The 17,888-nt window shown below is 45.1% G+C and overlaps 1 protein-coding gene across 1 annotated transcript in view; it reads left to right on the top strand.

Moving 5' to 3' along the window:
* The window catches only part of COL6A1 (collagen type VI alpha 1 chain), a 53,106-nt gene that overhangs the window by 5,129 nt on the left and 30,089 nt on the right, over positions 1–17,888 (top strand). The window contains exons 3-15 of the mRNA XM_028703169.2: positions 934–1,134; positions 5,478–5,637; positions 7,910–8,023; positions 8,118–8,138; positions 9,112–9,132; positions 9,227–9,271; positions 11,122–11,175; positions 14,733–14,777; positions 14,878–14,904; positions 15,765–15,791; positions 15,898–15,942; positions 16,989–17,042; positions 17,566–17,628. Of these exons, the coding sequence (XP_028559002.2) occupies positions 934–1,134; positions 5,478–5,637; positions 7,910–8,023; positions 8,118–8,138; positions 9,112–9,132; positions 9,227–9,271; positions 11,122–11,175; positions 14,733–14,777; positions 14,878–14,904; positions 15,765–15,791; positions 15,898–15,942; positions 16,989–17,042; positions 17,566–17,628 (877 nt within the window). The remainder of the gene's footprint in view (positions 1–933; positions 1,135–5,477; positions 5,638–7,909; positions 8,024–8,117; positions 8,139–9,111; positions 9,133–9,226; positions 9,272–11,121; positions 11,176–14,732; positions 14,778–14,877; positions 14,905–15,764; positions 15,792–15,897; positions 15,943–16,988; positions 17,043–17,565; positions 17,629–17,888) is intronic.

Raw genomic sequence — 17,888 nt, forward strand, 5'->3', positions numbered from 1 at the left:
CCCAGCTGCACCAGAGCCAGGAGGCCGTTCCCACTTGATGCAGCTGCGCCAGAGCTCAACTTCTGCTCCACTTCTGGAGAAAGCTAAACATCTGTGTTGGGCTGCTATCAACGGCATGGGAGAAGGAACAAAGATTACTAAGATAGCAAAATAACCAAGACAAATGTGGTAGAAATATCAGGTCAGGTTTTTAAAAAGAAAAATATAGCTTTTGCTGTTTATCTGAATCAGTGCTGATTTGTTATGAGAGCAGATAGGCAAAACACGCTTTCTCCCCTCATGTGTTCCACCCTACAGCAGTATCCTTGAGGTGTCAGGGGCGTTATTGGGTTGTTGTTTTTATTTTGATTATGTATTTTGTGGTTTTATATTTTGATTTTATTCTGTGAACCACCCTGAGATGTCCGGGTATAGAGCGGCATATAAATTCAAACAACCCCAACCCCACACCTGCAAGTGGCAGTCTTATGTGCCTCATGGCAAGAGACATGCAGACTGTCATTTCTGGTATGTGAGTCAACAACAACAGGAAGGAAGGAAGGAAGGAAGGAAGGAAGGAAGGAAGGAAGGAAGGAAGGAAGGAAGGAGAGCAACAGCAGACACCATTCATCCATCCTGCTCCCAAGGCACCCTGGCACACAGGGGCAGCCCATCTGGTTTTGCCACCTGAGGCGAAATGGGAAGGTGCTGTTCCCCTGCAAGATCTTGGAGTGGATCTGCAAGCCACTTCCACTCCTCCTTGCTTCTCTGGTGGCAGTAGGAGGCTGCCTCAGTCCACCTCATGGGTGGGCCGGACCAGCTGGTACAGGATGCTGTGGGGAGCTTTCACAGATGTACATTGTGACGTATGTCTATTTGTACATTATAAACAGACAGAAATAAAAAATATGCAAGGGGCACCAAAGCTAAGGAAGTGGTTCTCTTTCTTTATAGATACTATCGGTGTGACCGGAATCTTGTGTGGAATGCGGGAGCCTTGCATTACAGTGATGAAGTGCAGCTGATCAAGGAGCTCAGCCGGATGCCTGCAGGGAGAGCAGACCTGAAGAACAGGGTCTCCTCCGTGGTTTCCATTGGCAAAGGCACCTACACAGACTGTGCCATCAAGAGAGGGATTGAAGAGCTGCTCATCGGGTAAGTGGGAACGCTAATTTTCTCATTCCGTCAACGGAGGAAGGGAAAAGTGGGAGGAAGACGGGGTACCTGGGCAGCTTTTCTAGCCCTTTCCAGTGGACTGTAGTATTGGTGGCTTGGCAGCTGGTCCCTGATGCCACAGCAGCCCATCCATATACACCTAACAATTTCACTAGGCAAAAATATTGAATCCTGTGATAAATCGTTTGGATTTTGGTGCAGAATTTGAAACCAAATTTGTTGCCGTGTGGAGAAACCCTTGGAAACAGGAGCTTTGTTTCAGATGTGTGCTTTTGTGGGACTGTACTAGTTTGCTCTTCAGACTTTCTGCTCTTTCTTATTGATGCAATTTCCCACACACTTGACATGCACACACAGGCACAAATGCACACGCTATCATGCACGTTTGACCAGGGCTACGCCCAAGAGCAACTACCCAGCTTGAACGCGTGTGAACAGCACCAAGACAACCTGGCCCGAAAAGGGTCCCCTCTGGATTAAGGCTCTGAGATGGTCCCCTAACATGTCCTTCCCCATCCCCCAAAGGTATGTTCTTTGGTGAGCCAAACCAGCTGCTCTGTCCCTGCCCAAATCCAAGCAGCAGAACTTTGCAGAGCCCTGACAGGGGGCGTTTTCTTTTTAGGGTGGGGTTCTGCCAAGCATTGGGAAATGCTGCAAACAGTATCATTTTCGCCCAGGGGCTTTTGGGCTGGTAGACTGGGATGAGCATGCTCTGCCTTGGCTCTCTGAGACTTTGCTGTCTCCATCCCCTTTCCCATAGTTGTTTGGGTTGGGGAAGGAGGAGGTGGGGCAGTGGCAGGTGTTTTGCCCTTTACATCAAGAGCTCACAGTAACCTAGAATCATAGAATCATAGAGTTGGAATAGACCACAAGGGCCATCGAGTCCAACCCCCTGCCAAGCAGGAAACACCATCAGAGCACTCCTGACATATGGTTGTCAAGCCTCTGCTTAAAGACCTCCAAAGAAGGAGACTCCACCACACTCCTTGGCAGCAAATTCCACTGTCGAACAGCTCTTACTGTCAGGAAGTTCTTCCTAATGTTTAGGTGGAATCGTCTTTCTTGTAGTTTGGATCCATTGCTCCGTGTCCGCTTCTCTGGAGCAGCAGAAAACAACCTTTCTCCCTCCTCTATATGACATCCTTTAATATATTTGAACATGGCTATCATATCACCCCTTAACCTCCTCTTCTCCAGGCTAAACATGCCCAGCTCCCTTAGTCGTTCCTCATAAGGCATCGTTTCCAGGCCTTTGACCATTTTGGTTGCCCTCCTCTGGACACGTTCCAGTTTGTCAGTGTCCTTCTTGAACTGTGGTGCCCAGAACTGGACACAGTACTCCAGGTGAGGTCTGACCAGAGCAGAATACAGTGGCACTATTACTTCCCTTGATCTAGATGCTATACTCCTATTGATGCAGCCCAGAATTGCATTGGCTTTTTTAGCTGCCGCGTCACACTGTTGGCTCATGTCAAGTTTGTGGTCAACCAAGACTCCTAGATCCTTTTCACATGTACTGCTCTCAACCTGACCCTTTGCAGCGGGGTGTGTGTGAGAGAGCAGACACGCAGCGACAAGGCTCTTTCCCATCAAATCAGTATCCTCCATCCCAACAAAATGCTAGTTTAATAAGAAGCACTTCAGTAAATTTATTGCACCATGGGGAAGCAGCTGTCACACAAGTGTGTGTGTGTGTGTGTACACACAGGGCTGGTCAGAGGGCGGCAAGGGACATTTGGCTTGGTCCTCAAGTTCAAAGGGGGGCTCATTAATTCGTTGGCATTTGATAAGTTCCACAAGTTGTATTTATGCACATTGGACCAACATGTGACAGCTTGGAACTGCAAAGTTAAGCTGCTCTAAGAGATGCGGTTTGGTAGCATACATTTTGGGGGTTAAGTGATATAGCTTTGATTGTATTAAAGAGTTTAAAATGTTTATGACTTGGTTCAAGGCGTCTCTTCCTATACATTGGCTGTGGCGTAAACCCCTTCACTCTTCTTTACTAAGGACTCTGTGGCGGGGCGTGGGGGGGCACTCTGTGAATCAAAGTGCTGGCTTGGGGTCGGAGTCAGATATATCTACCCCTTGCTCTCTTCTCTTCTCTTCTCTTCTCTTCTCTTCTCTTCTCTTCTCTTCTTTTTTGAGGATGTTTGGGGGGGGGGGTCAGCATATTTTGTTGCCCAGAAGGCCTTTTGAAGAGGAGGGGAACAGCAACGCAGGCCAATTTTCCCACTCCCTTCCCCTCATTGCCTCAAAGACCTTTTGAAAAAGGGGAGGGGGATAAGTGAGGCCCCCGCCAAGGCTTCAAGGCCTGTATTTGCTTTGGATTCCTTTGGGGGACCCTTACCTATGACCTCGAATCCAAAGCCATGCTGGGAGGGGGGGGGACCAAAGTTTCAATCCTCGCAATGATTTGCATTGACAAACCAAAATGGCCACGACTTTCTGCCCCCGCTCCCCACAAAGATGCATAAAGGCACAACAGGAATTGTTCCAAAATGGTTGCTCCTGTTTTTGTTGGTCTCATCTGCTCAGTCTGCCAGAGCCTCTTTCACAGGCAGGGGATAGACAAGTCCCTAATGCACTGAGGGTTTGAGGCCCATCGGCTGCCCTTACCTGGTTTAGCTGGTCAGGGGAAGCTGTTATTGGGGGACGGCCACTGTCCCAGACGGACAGCTTTTAGGAGCCACAGGTGAGAACTCAGTGCATGATGGGGACCAAAGGTGGGTCAACTACCCCAGAAAGAGCAGGACACGTCCCCCGCCATAGATATTATCCCACCACTTAGACCCCATATAATTTAAGGTGCTCTCACCCACTGGAGAGTCTAGCCCTCCCTTTGTCACCTGGGGTGATTGGAGCATGTCAGGCAAACCTGGAGACTTCAGGTTAGTCCTGGGGGTCTGGCAACCCTCTTGAAAGTGCATTCCTAACCTTGTCTACTCAGAATTAAGTTCTGGGTAGAGTTTACTCCCAGGTACTTGGGGTAAGGAACACAGCCTAACTAGGCAGGAATCTGAGGCATTTCCACTGCGCAGCTCTCTCCATTCAGTCTGTGCGTTTAGTTCTCAGACTTTCTGTCATGAGGATCATGTGTCTTTCTTCGTCTGACGTGGAAGCAGGGAAAGAAGCAGCTTTTGGTTGCTGAATGGGAGGACTTGTATTGAGTTCACTCATCATTTTCAATTTTCATTATGAGTAGGGGTTTCAAATGTTGAAAGTGGCCAGGGCCTCTCTGGACTCTGAGAGGACCTGTGTGGGTAGATTTCTTTCCCCTCTAACAAAAAAAACTGTCAGTTTGATACCAGAACAAAATGTATTCCTTATTTACTTTGAAGAGTTTATTTAAGTCATAGAATTTGCACTTTCTGATCACAATATTCGTAGTTAGATTTATTATTGCTTGTTTATTTCCTTCATTATTTACATTTACCCCTCATACTGTAGGGTGTTGAATGCACATAACAAAACCATAAGGTATTTAATTTAAACATCATTACAAATTGCATCAAATCAATAAAAACAGTTCAGTCACAGTGTCAAAAATAGTGAGACCTCATTTACAGACCTCCCCCAAATGCCTGTGTGAGCAAATGTGCTTTGGGTATGTTTAGCCTGGAAAAGAGGAGACTGAGAGGAGATAAGAGATCCATCTTCAAATATCTCAAGGGCTGTCACATGGAAGAAGGAGCAAGCTTGTTTTCTCCTGCTCTGGAGGGTGGGACCTGAACCAATGGTTTAAAATGACAAGAAAGGAGATTCTGAATAAATATATGGAAAAACTGTTTGACAGTGGAACAGTCTCCTCAGGGAGGTTGTGGACTCTCCTTCTTTGGAGGTTGAGAATGAGGGTGGATCTACACACCGGGGGGAGTTGCTATAAATAAGTCAGAAATTAAATTGTTATAACAAAAGAAAAAAAGGGCTATGGAAAAGCACTTAGATTTTTTTTTTTTTTTGCTCTCTGGTGCCATCTGGTGTTGCATGTTTATAACACATTCAAATTGCTGTTTTTTGACTAATGTAGCTGAGTCCTGAGTTGAGGTTCTTGCCTTGCAGGGGGTTGGACTACATGACCCTTGGGGTCCCTTCCAACTCTACAATTCTATGATAATGTGTTTAGTTACGTTTCTAGCATATTGCTGGTTGAGTAGGGTTCATCGGCAAATGCAAACCTATATATCTTTGTGTAATTAGACATTGCAATTGGTACAGCAGGTGGCTATGCCAGTGCAAGGGTTTAGGACTGATGCTTTGGAGTTCTCATATTATAGAGACAGTATGGCGGCACTAGTGGGTTTGATTTCTTCCCCCTGCAGAGGATCTCATAAGAATGAAAATAAATACCTGATTGTGGTGACAGATGGACACCCCTTGGAAGGCTACAAAGAGCCCTGTGGCGGATTGGAAGATGCTGCAGCTGAAGCGAAACATCTGGGGATCAAAGTGTTCTCCATTGCCATATCTCCAGACCATCTGGTATGAAATGCACACACGCGGATGCTATTAGAGCAATTGCTGCCCACAAATAGAGAGAATCAAAGCAGAAACAGGATATTACTTAGCAGATCTGGTTGATCATTTGGCTCACAACATCCCTACCATGACCTGGAAGATAGGTGAAAGGCCTCTCTCTAAACCTTGGATTTTAATAATCTCTGAGGCATTGCTAGATCTCCATGGAAATACAGTATTTCCAGAAATTATTCTGTTCTTCTTCTTTTTTTTAAAGAATTTTTATTGGTTTTACAAAATTTTAAAAACAAACAAACACTTAAAAAGACATACCAACACGTATAATTTCATAATGTTTTTCATAAACCTCTTTTCTGAGACTCCCCCATACCCCCTCCTTTCTGCATCCCAATGTCCATAGTTTTATAGCAACTCCCAATTGTTACTTTCCAACCTCTGTCCTTAGTTGTCTCTATAGTCTGACCTTATATCACTGTATCCCTTTGTTCTTGAAAACCATAACACTCTAACATTCATCAAGTTTATAATAGTCCTTAAGATAACTTTTAAATTTTCTCCATTCTTCTTCCACCGTCTCTTTTCCTTGGTCACGGATTCTGCCTGTCATCTCGGCCAGTGTCATATAGTCCATCACTTTCATCTGCCATTCTTCCAGAGTGGGTAGATCTTGTGTCTTCCAATACTTTGCGATAAGTATTCTTGCTGCTGTTGTAGCATACATAAAAAAAGTTCTATCTCTCTTTAACACCAATTGGCCGACAATACCCAAGAGAAAGGCCTCTGGTTTTTTAAGGAAAGTACTTTTAAGTACCTTTTTCATTTCATTGTAAATCATTTCCCAGAAAGCCTTAATCTTCGGGCATGTCCACCAAAGGTGATAAAAGGTACCTTCATTCTCTTTACATTTCCAACATTTGTTATCGGGCAAATGGTAAATTTTTGCAAGCTTGACTGGGGTCATGTACCACCTGTAAATCATTTTCATTATGTTTTCTCTTAAGGCATTACATGCCGTAAACTTAACACCGGTGGTCCATAACTGTTCCCAGTCAGCAAACATAATGTCATGGCCAATATCTTGTGCCCATTTAATCATAGCTGATTTCACCGTTTCGTCCTGTGTATTCCATTTCAGCAACAAGTTATACATTCTTGATAAATTCTTAGAATTGGGTTCTAACAGTTCAGTCTCTAGTTTTGATTTTTCCACCTGAAATTATTCTGTTCTGCCTCTGATGCCAGGGCTAAGAAGAGGAAGAAAGTTAAGTCCACAATTCCACGCCCCTTTCCTCTCTCCACCAATTTGTATGTGTGAAAAGGCTTTTATTAGAGGTTATTTTTGCCTGCTCTAGAAATCACGGTGTAACGCAGGCGAGGAAAAAGTGACAGCTACGCAAGGTTTACCCCACAGGTTTTGTGAGTCAAAACCAGCAACTACTACTAAGAAGTTATGGACAAGTATCAAGTCTTGAACAACCACTTTGTGCATTGGTAGCGATCAACCAGTCTCTTTGGGTTAGGAAACCATGAGTAAAGTCTCAGTATGTCCAGATCTGGAAGAAGAGTGAGTCAAAACCTTTCTAATAGATAGTCCTAGAAAATGCTCTTCGTCTCAACTATGATTTGAAGTTTGTTTGAGCTAACCTCAAGGTTGAAATCTGGCTCCCTGAAGGAACATAATTTTCTCAAAGAGCTCCACATCACCCTTATCAGATTGCAGCGCCTGCCAAACATTACCGTCATAATTTTGTTTACAATCAGCTTCAGTGGACATGCTCAAGTGCCCCCTCCCATTAATAAATTCCTCCAGTTTCCCTGTAAATTATTTTGCCAAAAAGTAAAGAATTGGTTTCAACAAACTTTGCCCACATCCAAGAGAAAATAATTCAGTTAAAATGCGTTATATTAAATGTCCATTTTGTCCGCAGTATTCCTGCAGTTTATGTCATGAAAGCAAGACTCTTGACTATAGATAGGGTTGGCACATGGTGCCTAGACAGCCTTCATCCAGCATTTCTGGCTCTTGGGTCCTTCCAATGGTGCCTGCCCAGCCAGCTCCCCTGTATAGTTTGTAGGTAGCTATAACCAGCCTACTCTTAGAGAACGACTTTTAGAGATTGTGATTGCATTGTAAGCTTCATGTGACTACAGTTATCTCCTAGCTTTCTGTAGTGAATTTCTTCATTGCACTGCCATCCGATGACCAGAATTGAGTGAGAAAGTAGCAGCCCTTCCAAATCTCCCAGTTTCTCATTTCTTCTCATTTTTGTCCTAGGAATCTCGGCTCGGTGTGATTGCCACAGACCATTCCTATCGTGAGAATTTCACAGCAACTGGACGTCCAGCACGTGATATTGACAACACAATTGACAAAATCACTGCTAGAATTGTGGGTATCTGTCTTCCCTCTCTGTTTGTTCCGAGTCAAATACATTGAACCATCTTGTGCCTCACGTGACTTCTTTGTTGTTTGTTTATTTCAGACAGAGACAGTGGAGCAAGAGGTAAGCTGTTTTTCCACCAAGGAATAGTTTCCGACTTTTACAATTTCCCTGTATGTTTCCATCACTTATTCTCCAGTAGAACTTCGGCTTGCAGGGCAAATGTAAACCTGAGACCCAGGATTCTCTTTTTCCGTTGCCTGTGTGTCAGAAAAAGGAAATTATTTTGCTCACAGAATCATGAGTCAGAGTTTGGCTTAGCATTTCATGCCAAGCAGAAACACTTTACTGGGCCTGTACATTAGCTTCTTAAAAGCTAATTATATGGTGGCTGAAACAACCTAAAGCTTTGTCTCCTCTCTACTTCCCTGCATTTTGGGGCAATCGTGGAGAGTGATAACATGAGATTCCTGTGTAGGTGGAAGTTATAGATGACCATCTGCTCACAAAGATTCTGCTTCCAGACAGGCATCTGGTCATCCCTTTCCACCCCAAAGTACCCACCAACTGGAGCATAATGGAGAGGAACCCTTGGTCCAAGCTGAGGCTGCTTGTCAGTATGGAAGGGTTTTGAGGAGAAAAGCCTAAAGGACGGATTGCATTATTCAAGGAGCAAAATAGACTCATGTGCAGTTGTCACATGCAAATGCATTGCATGCTTTGCAGGGAAAAGTCACATGCAAATAGGCCCTTTTATTCCATTTAAAGTGACATTTGTTTCAGATTTGCCAACATTTTGGTGTATAGTCACTTTGCAGGGGTTTTTAGTGTGGTCTTTTGCTTCAGTTTACCAATCTTGGTACTCAGTAGATTAGTTTGCCATCTATCACATGGAAGCCTATGGCACATCTCTAACTCCCCCTAGAGCTGACCAAAGCAAACCTTGGGGGATATGTTAAACTGTAGTTCACTGCATAAACATGAATAAATGGTTTTTCTGCTAGATTAGTAGAGAAAGAGTGCGTGTTCTGTGAAATTGGTTTCCCAGTGAGTCCTTTGCTCTTCCTCTAATGGTATACTTTCTCTTTCTTGGCAGTGCTGCTCATATGAATGCCAGGTGAGTGTCTATCTAGTAATATAAATCATATTTAATGTCAAAATGGTCCCATTTCTCTGCTCAGATCACTAACTCTTCACTGTTCTTTTTGCAGCCTGCTCGAGGCCCCCCGGGACCATTAGGGGATCCAGGATATGAGGTTGGTATTTTACTCAATTTGTCACACCTATAAGGCTGAATGTGGAAAATCTAACAAGTTTTGAGGAATACTCTGCCACTGTGGGGAGTGGGTGGGACAAGGAGACTGACAGTGGCGAAAACATGTGACATTTGCAAGGTATTCCACCCTTCCAGTTTTTCAGCCAGTGACACAACCGTCTTTGTCTACTGCTGGTCAATGCCAGGTGAGTAAGTGGGAAAATAGAAGCCAGCCAGGATTTGATCCTGAATGAGCTTAAAGGTGCTGCTGGATCTAGTGCCACACTGGGATGTGCAGGCGGCACTGATAGCTGGAGTGCGCTTTAAAAGCTTAGATTTGCCAGCTGCAACTTTTCCTGGAAAGAAATTACTTAGCCACAGTGATTCTTGCCTTATTCACATCTGGATTAGTCCACCGAAATGAGCTCCTTGAAAAGTAATTAGAAACACCACTTGGTTCCAAATGCATCTACCTGAGGGCTGCCTGGTGCAAGCTGTGTGCAGAATGCGGTCCCAATTTTGCAGTAGCTTAACTGTCTTCTGGTTTGCTTCCAGGCAATATTTAACGGGATGACTTGAATCGCCAGAGCTCTAAGTGGGATCGACCCAGAATACTTTAAGAAATAAGAGCTGTCTTCTCCCATAAGAACTTACCAATGTGATGAGAGCTTTCTTAGGGGTCCTATTTCATATGCTTCCCTTGTCCAAAGTACAAGGGGTGGCAGGTGTACATGTGAGCTTGCAGAAGAACCAAAGAGCACAGCATAAATTTCAAAGGGTGTTTTTTAAAATTTGTTTTTACTGAAGATTTTTTTGTGATACAAAGCAAGCAAATAAGTAAGGAAATGTACATATAACATATCCACTTTCAATTCATAGTCTTTTTCACAGTTCATTTACATTCTGTATGAAACACTATTGTCCCAGACATTGGGGGGAAAGAGGAGGAGGAGACATACCTCCACATGTGGTGGGAATGCCCCAAATACTTTAATTAATAAATGCTATGACGCGGGTGGCGCTGTGGGTTAAACCACAGAGCCTAGGACTTGCCAATCAGAAGGTCGGCGGTTCAAATCCCCACAACGGGGTGAGCTCCCGTTGCTCAGTCCCTGCTCCTGCCAACCTAGCAGTTCGAAAGTGCAAGTAGATAAATAGGTACCACTCCTGCGGGAAGATAAACTGCGTTTCCATGCACTGCTCTGGTTTGCCAGAAACGGCTTAGTCATGCTGGCCACATGACCCGGAAGCTGCACGCCGGCTCCCTCGGCCAATAAAGCGAGATGAGCGCCGCAACCCCAGAGTTGGCCACGACTGGACCTAATGGTCAGGGGTCCCTTTACCTTGACCTATGTCGTGGTGATGTCTGTCATTTGTCTAATGCTCTTGTTAAATGTAATTTAGACGTCCTTCTGTGTTGCAAAGGGCCAACTACTTAAAGCTGCCGTTTGGAAATGTCTGCAGTGTGGCAGATTAAAAAAACAAACAAACAGATTTACAAGAACAACGTGGTGGTGGCTTCACCAATTTAATGGGCTCTTGGAAGGAAACTCATCTCATTCACAAGTCTGAGGATATTCTTGGTACCCCATACACACTTCCCCCATCCACACCCCATGCATTTGTGTAGAATTGTAGAGTTGGAAGGTATCCCAAGGGTCTCCACGTAGCTGTCAACTTTTCCCTTTTCTTGCGAGGAATTCTATTCAAAATAAGGGAATTTCCCTTTTTAAAAAAGGGAAACGTTGACAGCTATGCCTAGTCCAACCTCCTGGAATGCAGGAATCCTAATCTATGGAACTGAATGTAAAATCAAAATTGTGTCTCATGTTTACCTCTGTTTTGTTTCAGGGAGAAAGGGGGAAACCTGGCCTTCCTGGTGAAAAAGGAGATGCTGGAGAACCTGTAAGTTGCCGTTATTTCACTGGGAAACAATCAAGTAAAATAAAACTTTGTTTGGGGAAACCTATTGAGAAACCTTCTCTGGGTGCTGTGAAGGCCGATTCATGCTATTTACACATTTGTGCAGATGACCACCATAATTTATTTTTTAAATTTTTAAATCTGAAGATCACAGGGCAATTCACAACATAAAAATACAAAATAAGAACACAAATTATGAAGCAAGATTATGAAGGGAAGATTTATTTATAAAAAATCAAAGGCCCTCATTTGTCACTGCATCTTCTGTAGCAATGCCCTTGCATACCCTTCTGAAGGTCACTGAATGGAGCCCAGGCAGATAACAATGCAAGTACCAAGACACCTCAAGCGAGAGACTGTACACAAGTGTTTATATGCTAATCTTAGAAGCCTCTGAGCCAAGAAGGGTGAAGTGAAGTGCACTGAAATATTGTATAAATGAAACCTGGTGGAATGGAGAGAACCAGTGGGACATAGCTTGTTGTTGTTGTTTAGTCGTTTAGTCGTGTCCGACTCTTCGTGACCCCATGGACCAGAGCACGCCAGGCACCTCTGTCCTCCACTACCTCCCGCAGCTTGGTCAAACTCATGCTGGTAACCTCGAAAACACTATCCAACCATCTCGTCCTCTGTTGCCCCCTTCTCCTTGTGCCCTCCATCTTTCCCAGCATCAGTGTCTTCTCCAGGGAGTCTTCTCTTCTCATGAGGTGGCCAAAGTACTGGAGCCTCAGCTTCAGGATCTGTCCTTCCAGTGAGCTTAGGGACATAGCTTCCAGGGACATAGCTATCTCAGTATATAAACTCTACACGAAGGGCAGAGAAGGATGTGCCAGAGGTGGTGTCCCTCTGTACATCAAAGGGAGCACTAAGCCCAGCATGCTAGATATCCCAAGAGGGGAAGACTGCTCCACAGAATCATTGTGGGTGGTGATACTGACGGTCCGTGAGTGAAGCGATTTCCCCTGACCCTGGGGGGAGTTTACACAGCTAATTACCCTCAGTCATCTTTGTTTATCCCTTTGCCAATGATCTCCGGTTGCCGTGGGAGCTACTCCATTAAGGCAATCGGATCCGGAAGCCTCAACCCAGAACCTCACCTTGAGTGGGGCCCAGCATGAGACAGCCAGACTTGAGAGCCATTGGTGGATCTTCCCCTCTGCTGCTCCCTGGCCCTCATGAGGGTTTCTCTGCCCGTTTAGTAAAATTAGCAAGATGCCTCAACCAGGCTTAGGCTACATTGAGTCACCCCACCCCTATAGTTCAAGCCCTTTAACTTTCATCTCTTTTTTGCCAGGTGTTGGCCAAGAAGCCAACAGTAACATATTCTACCCTCAGATTTATTTATTTGTTGCCTGCCTTTCGGGATCCACCTCTTTCATAGTACAAACAAGGCAGGGTTATTCAGTCCTCTTTGGGATATAATTTGCTAACAGGGTGGAGTGTGTATATATATATACAGTGGTGCCTCGCAAGACAAAATTAATTCGTTCCGCGAGTTTTGTCATCTTGCGATTTTTTTCGTCTTGCGAAGCACGGTGTCGGGAAAGTTTTGGAAAAGCTTCAAAAATCACCAAAGTCTTTAAAACCCTCAAAAAAGGCTACCACACCGCGTTCTATGAGTTGCTCCTCGAAGTCAAGTCGCAACTGTATTAACGGTGTTAAGAAAAAGGAAACAAACTTGCAAGACGTTTCCATCTTGCGAAGCAAGCCTATAGGGAAAATCGTCTTGCGAAGCAGCTCAAAAAACAAAAAACCCTTTCGTCTAGCGAGTTTTTTGTCTTGCGAGGCATTCGTCTTGCGAGGTACCACTGTATATATGTTCCTTGTTCCCTCCTCTTTAAAAAACCAAACCAAACCTGGGTACTTTTAGTCTGGGAGGTGGCGAGTTTCTCCCACATCTCCAAAGGGATGGTTACTCATATTGTTTGTTTTTCGTTTGGAAGATCAGGAAACAGCACTTCATTCATTTAGAATTTTTCCTTTGGTTTCGTTTTCGTGCACTCGTTAGTTAGGGGTTTTTTCCTTGAGTTTTCATTCTGAGTTTAGTGGGGAGATTGAATGCCTTCCCTGGCTGTCCAGAAAACTAATTAAATTTCCACCAGCCAGTTAACCAGATAGAGGGTTCGGGGCATGGTCAGAGCTGCAAACCCACAAGAGCTTCCCCTTCTCATCCACGAAGGGAGAAGCAACCCAGGCAAAGGAGTTCTCTTTCACAAAGCTTTTAGAGTTGGCTGACTGCTGGTTTTATAAGCCAGACTACTGTTGGCATGGGACACGGGTGGCGCTGTGGGTAAAAGCCTCAGCGCCTAGGGCTTGCCGATCGAAAGGTCGGCAGTTCGAATCCCCGCGGCGGGGTGCGCTCCCGTCGTTCGGTCCCAGCGCCTGCCAACCTAGCAGTTCGAAAGCACCCCCGGGTGCAAGTAGATAAATAGGGACCGCTTCTAGCGGGAAGGTAAACGGCGTTTCCGTGTGCTGCGCTGGATCGCCAGATGCAGCTTGGTCCCGCTGGCCACGTGACCCGGAAGTGTCTCCGGACAGCGCTGGCCCCCGGCCTCTTGAGTGAGATGGGCGCACAACCCTAGAGTCTGTCAAGACTGGCCCGTACGGGCAGGGGTACCTTTACCTTTACCTTTTACTGTTGGCATTTTTATTCACTCAGTTGTTTGGACTGTATGCAGTGGCGTAGCGTGGGGGGTGCAGGGGGGGCCGGCTGCACCGGGCGCAACATCTGGGGTTAGGGCAAATCCACAGGTTAGGGGGCGCAAATCCACGGGTTAGGGGGCGCAAATTCACGGGTTAGGGGGCGCAAATTACTTGCCTTGCCCCGGGTGCTGACAACCCATGCCACGCCACTGACTGTATGTAATGAGTGTTGCTTTTCTTTTAGTTTCCTTTGTAGCTAATCACCTTGTGGATCGAAAGTGGGGTACAAACAGTTTTATGTATTTAAACAGTAAATTAAATACACTGGGAGTCAACAAGTGAAGACAGGATTCTAAAGGCAGTTTGAATGCCTCCTTTCTATATCCCTGGGCCTTCATTTTCTGAGCAAAGAATGTGTGTTGCGACATACTTTCACCACAGTTGGGGCTCTTTTACATTCCGCTTCTTCCGTGCCTAGAGATCATGGGGCTGGGTGCCTTTCCACTTGCCCCATGCTTTCTAGGGATGAATCCAAGTGGTTTTTGCCTTTGCACCGCTGGTTTCCCTGGGAAACCCTGTTCTAGTGCTGAACTGGAGCAAATGTCAATCTGCAAAAACCCAACTGATGTTTGCTTCAAATTCAGCAGCAAAGGTTGGGTTTTCCCAGGCGAAAATGGTGGGATGAACCCTTAGAATGGCTGCTTGTCTTCACCCACAATGACATACATTAAAAGTTATAGAATGTTATTAATGTACAATCTTTCATGTACAATCTTCCCATTATAATAAAATTGCTTTTGCCTAAAAATCTTCAGATACTAGTGCATATGACAGCAGGTGTCTGATTACTTTGTGCAAAGTGGTTTGTGACTTTTCTTATTATTACTTTATTCTAGGGGAAGCAAGGAGACCCAGGACCCATTGGTTACCAAGGCATGAAGGTATAATGTTGGTTAACGGGTTGCTTAATTTGACTTTCTATAGTTAAATTTTGTCTCGTTTCTTCATTTTGTAATGTGTTTTCCCCCTTGTCCTCTTTAGGGAGAAAAAGGTACCCGAGGTGACAAGGTGAGTGTGCCATTGATTAACAGTGTAACCCTACAGAAGGCAAAGAGTCTGCTCAATAACAATATAAAAAATCCAAAATGGTCCAGCAAGTCCACTCACCCTCATGGTGCCACAGTGTTGCTGGTGTCAAGGACCCGGAGAGGAATCCCAGGATTGGCCTCCTGTCCTGATGGGCGGAGCCAGTGAAAGCCCGCGCTGCCTATCAGGAGCCAGATCCTAGCCTGCACCCAAGATTGACGAATGGATGTGCAGGCTCGGATGCATGCTGGCCAGGGGGCGGAGCTGATGGAACAGAAGGGCTTCTCTCCCGTCTGTGCCCTGGCCATTTAAACAACCCTTACCTGGAGCTCTTACCTGTTCAGTTTTTACTAGGACCAAAATACCACAAAATAGTTAGCACAGTATACAGCACAGTATAAAGCCCTGGCCATGGGCATCCAATTATAAGTAGCAATTTGGGGTTGTTTTGCTTTTTGTCAGTGCCAAAACAGTTAAATTATGCTTTTGTTGGTTATAGATATGTCAGTGGTGATGGATGGGAACTGAAATATTTTGTAAGTTTCCACTTACCCATCTTTTTTTTAACGAGAGAACAATCTCTCCACAGTTAGTGAGGGAATTCCTAGACTGTGGTCTGAGGACACATGATAAAGGTGCCTTGCTGGATTTAAGCAGGTTTGGATCTGATCAATGCCAGAATGAAAAGCCACCTGGCAACACCATGTTTGCTACCTTGAGTTCCTTGATGGGATACAAATGAAAATAATAATAAATATACATTGCCCCCTGGTTGGTTAGGTGATCAGTGAGGCACATTTCAGTAGCTGGTACCACGAACTAAATCTTCTTCTCATCCACAGGGCTCAAGAGGTGCAAAAGGAGCCAAGGTATGTATTGGGGGGTTTGGGGGGGGGGAGTGGATGCTACTTGGAAAGTTATGCTGGAGACTACAAACATTGTTTTTACATTTTCGACATTTTTTTCTCCTTTCAGGGGGAGAAAGGCAGGCGTGGCATCGATGGTTTAGATGGCAAGAAGGTATGGTTAATATTTTCATGCACAGGGCACAATCTCTATGTTTTTCCTAACAAAGAAACGTATGTAAGTCAGAGCAAATGTGCATGAAAAATATTTGCAGCAGGGCCTGAAAAGGCACATTCCAAGAAAATCACCACTAAATGTGTAATGGTAAGAAGAACAGAGATGCAGAAGGAATAGCCATTGTGATGAGCATCCAAGCGCTCAGAGGGGAAATCACCAAATGCTTAAGTTGGAATGCTGGAATGAGCAACTCAGATCTTTTTAGACTGCATTAAAGCTGTGTACGGGACGCGGGTGGCGCTGTGGGTAAAAGCCTCAGCGCCTAGGGCTTGCCGATCGTCAGGTCGGCGGTTCGAATCCCCGCGGGGGGTGCGCTCCTGTTGTTCGGTCCCAGCTCCTGCCAACCTAGCAGTTCGAAAGCACCCCCGGGTGCAAGTAGATAAAATAGGGACCGCTTACTAGCGGGAAGGTAAACGGCGTTTCCGTGTGCGGCTCTGGCTCGCCAGAGCAGCAATGTCATGCTGGCCACGTGACCCGGAAGTGTCTCCGGACAGCGCTGGCCCCCGGGCTCTTGAGTGAGATGGGTGCACAACCCTAGAGTCTGTCAAGACTGGCCCGTACGGGCAGGGGTACCTTTACCTTTAAAGCTGTGTACACATTACCAACATAAAACATGGCTGGGTTCTTATTTTTCCGGGTTCAGGCAGAAGCTGGTTTGTGGGAAAATGCATCAAAACACAGGATGGATTCAGGGTAGATATGAAGTCAGGTTAATGTCGTGGGCACACCACTTTCCAGACCAGGAGTGGGAGTCCACTGTTTGCAGAGCAGGTGGGGCTGGCTAAGTCTGAAGAACTGTTTGCCATGTATCAAAGCCAGTTGCTTCCATTATTATTACTTTCAAAAAGCTCACTGATTTAGTTTCTTTGGATAATTTCACTTTCTGTGAATGCTATATAGTAGCCTATTGCATGCTGCTGATCACAGGAAGAAGCAACAACAATGGCAGGTTATCAATCTGGAGAACTTTTCTTTCCTTACAGGGTGAACAAGGATTTCACGGGTTACCAGGATGCAAAGGATCCCCAGGATTTGATGTACGTAGGTTCAACATACTAGATCACACTAGGCTTGTAGCAGCAGAGATCTGAGTCTGCAATAGTGGATGCAGGCTTTTAGATAGAGGGACATGTTTTGTGTGTTTTTATCTTATGCTGGTCTACTGCAACTGAGAGAATGAGTATGTGCACCCTCTAATTCTGCACTTGCCTTATTGCCTATCTAGCATGTTTTATTTGTGTATGGAGGTGCTTTTACCTTATGCTAGACTATGACCATAATAAATATTTGGATTGGATTGGATATAGGTGCATTCCTAGAGTCAGTGTGAGCAGCAGAATCTCACTAGTGGAGGAGAACATGGGAACTGCAACATGGGAAAGTTTGAAATGCAGGGCTGGGAGATTGAAGGAGGCTGTGGCCAAACACGTACCTGAGGGAGACAGTTGGATCCCAGGGAAAAATCAGGCCCCACCCTTGATGAGGATCATTGCAACATGTTAACATATGTGATTTATCTTTGTTTCCCACATACACTGATTGCAACTTGGTTTCAAACAGGGCTTACAAGGACCTCCTGGGCCAAAAGGGGATCTAGGTCCTTATGGACCCAAAGGAAGAAAGGTGAATAATAATCTGTTTTTTTTTTTTTATGGCTTGGAGCAGTATAGCTATCTGTTTAGGTCAGGGAACTGTTCTATGCTGAAAGTCAGGTGGAAATTGAACATGAACATTTCACCACACTTGCAGAACAACGCTTGGGGAAGAGGCCTAGTGAGTTGCACTGTTCCTGGCTGTTGCTTTGCTAGGGCGACTTTGATTGCCTAAAATGATCATTCACCCTTTATCTGCTTTTTTGTGTGTGTGCAAAAGAAGTGTGATCA

Source organism: Podarcis muralis, chromosome 1, assembly GCF_964188315.1.
Source record: "Podarcis muralis chromosome 1, rPodMur119.hap1.1, whole genome shotgun sequence".
Classification (NCBI taxonomy): domain Eukaryota; kingdom Metazoa; phylum Chordata; class Lepidosauria; order Squamata; family Lacertidae; genus Podarcis; species Podarcis muralis.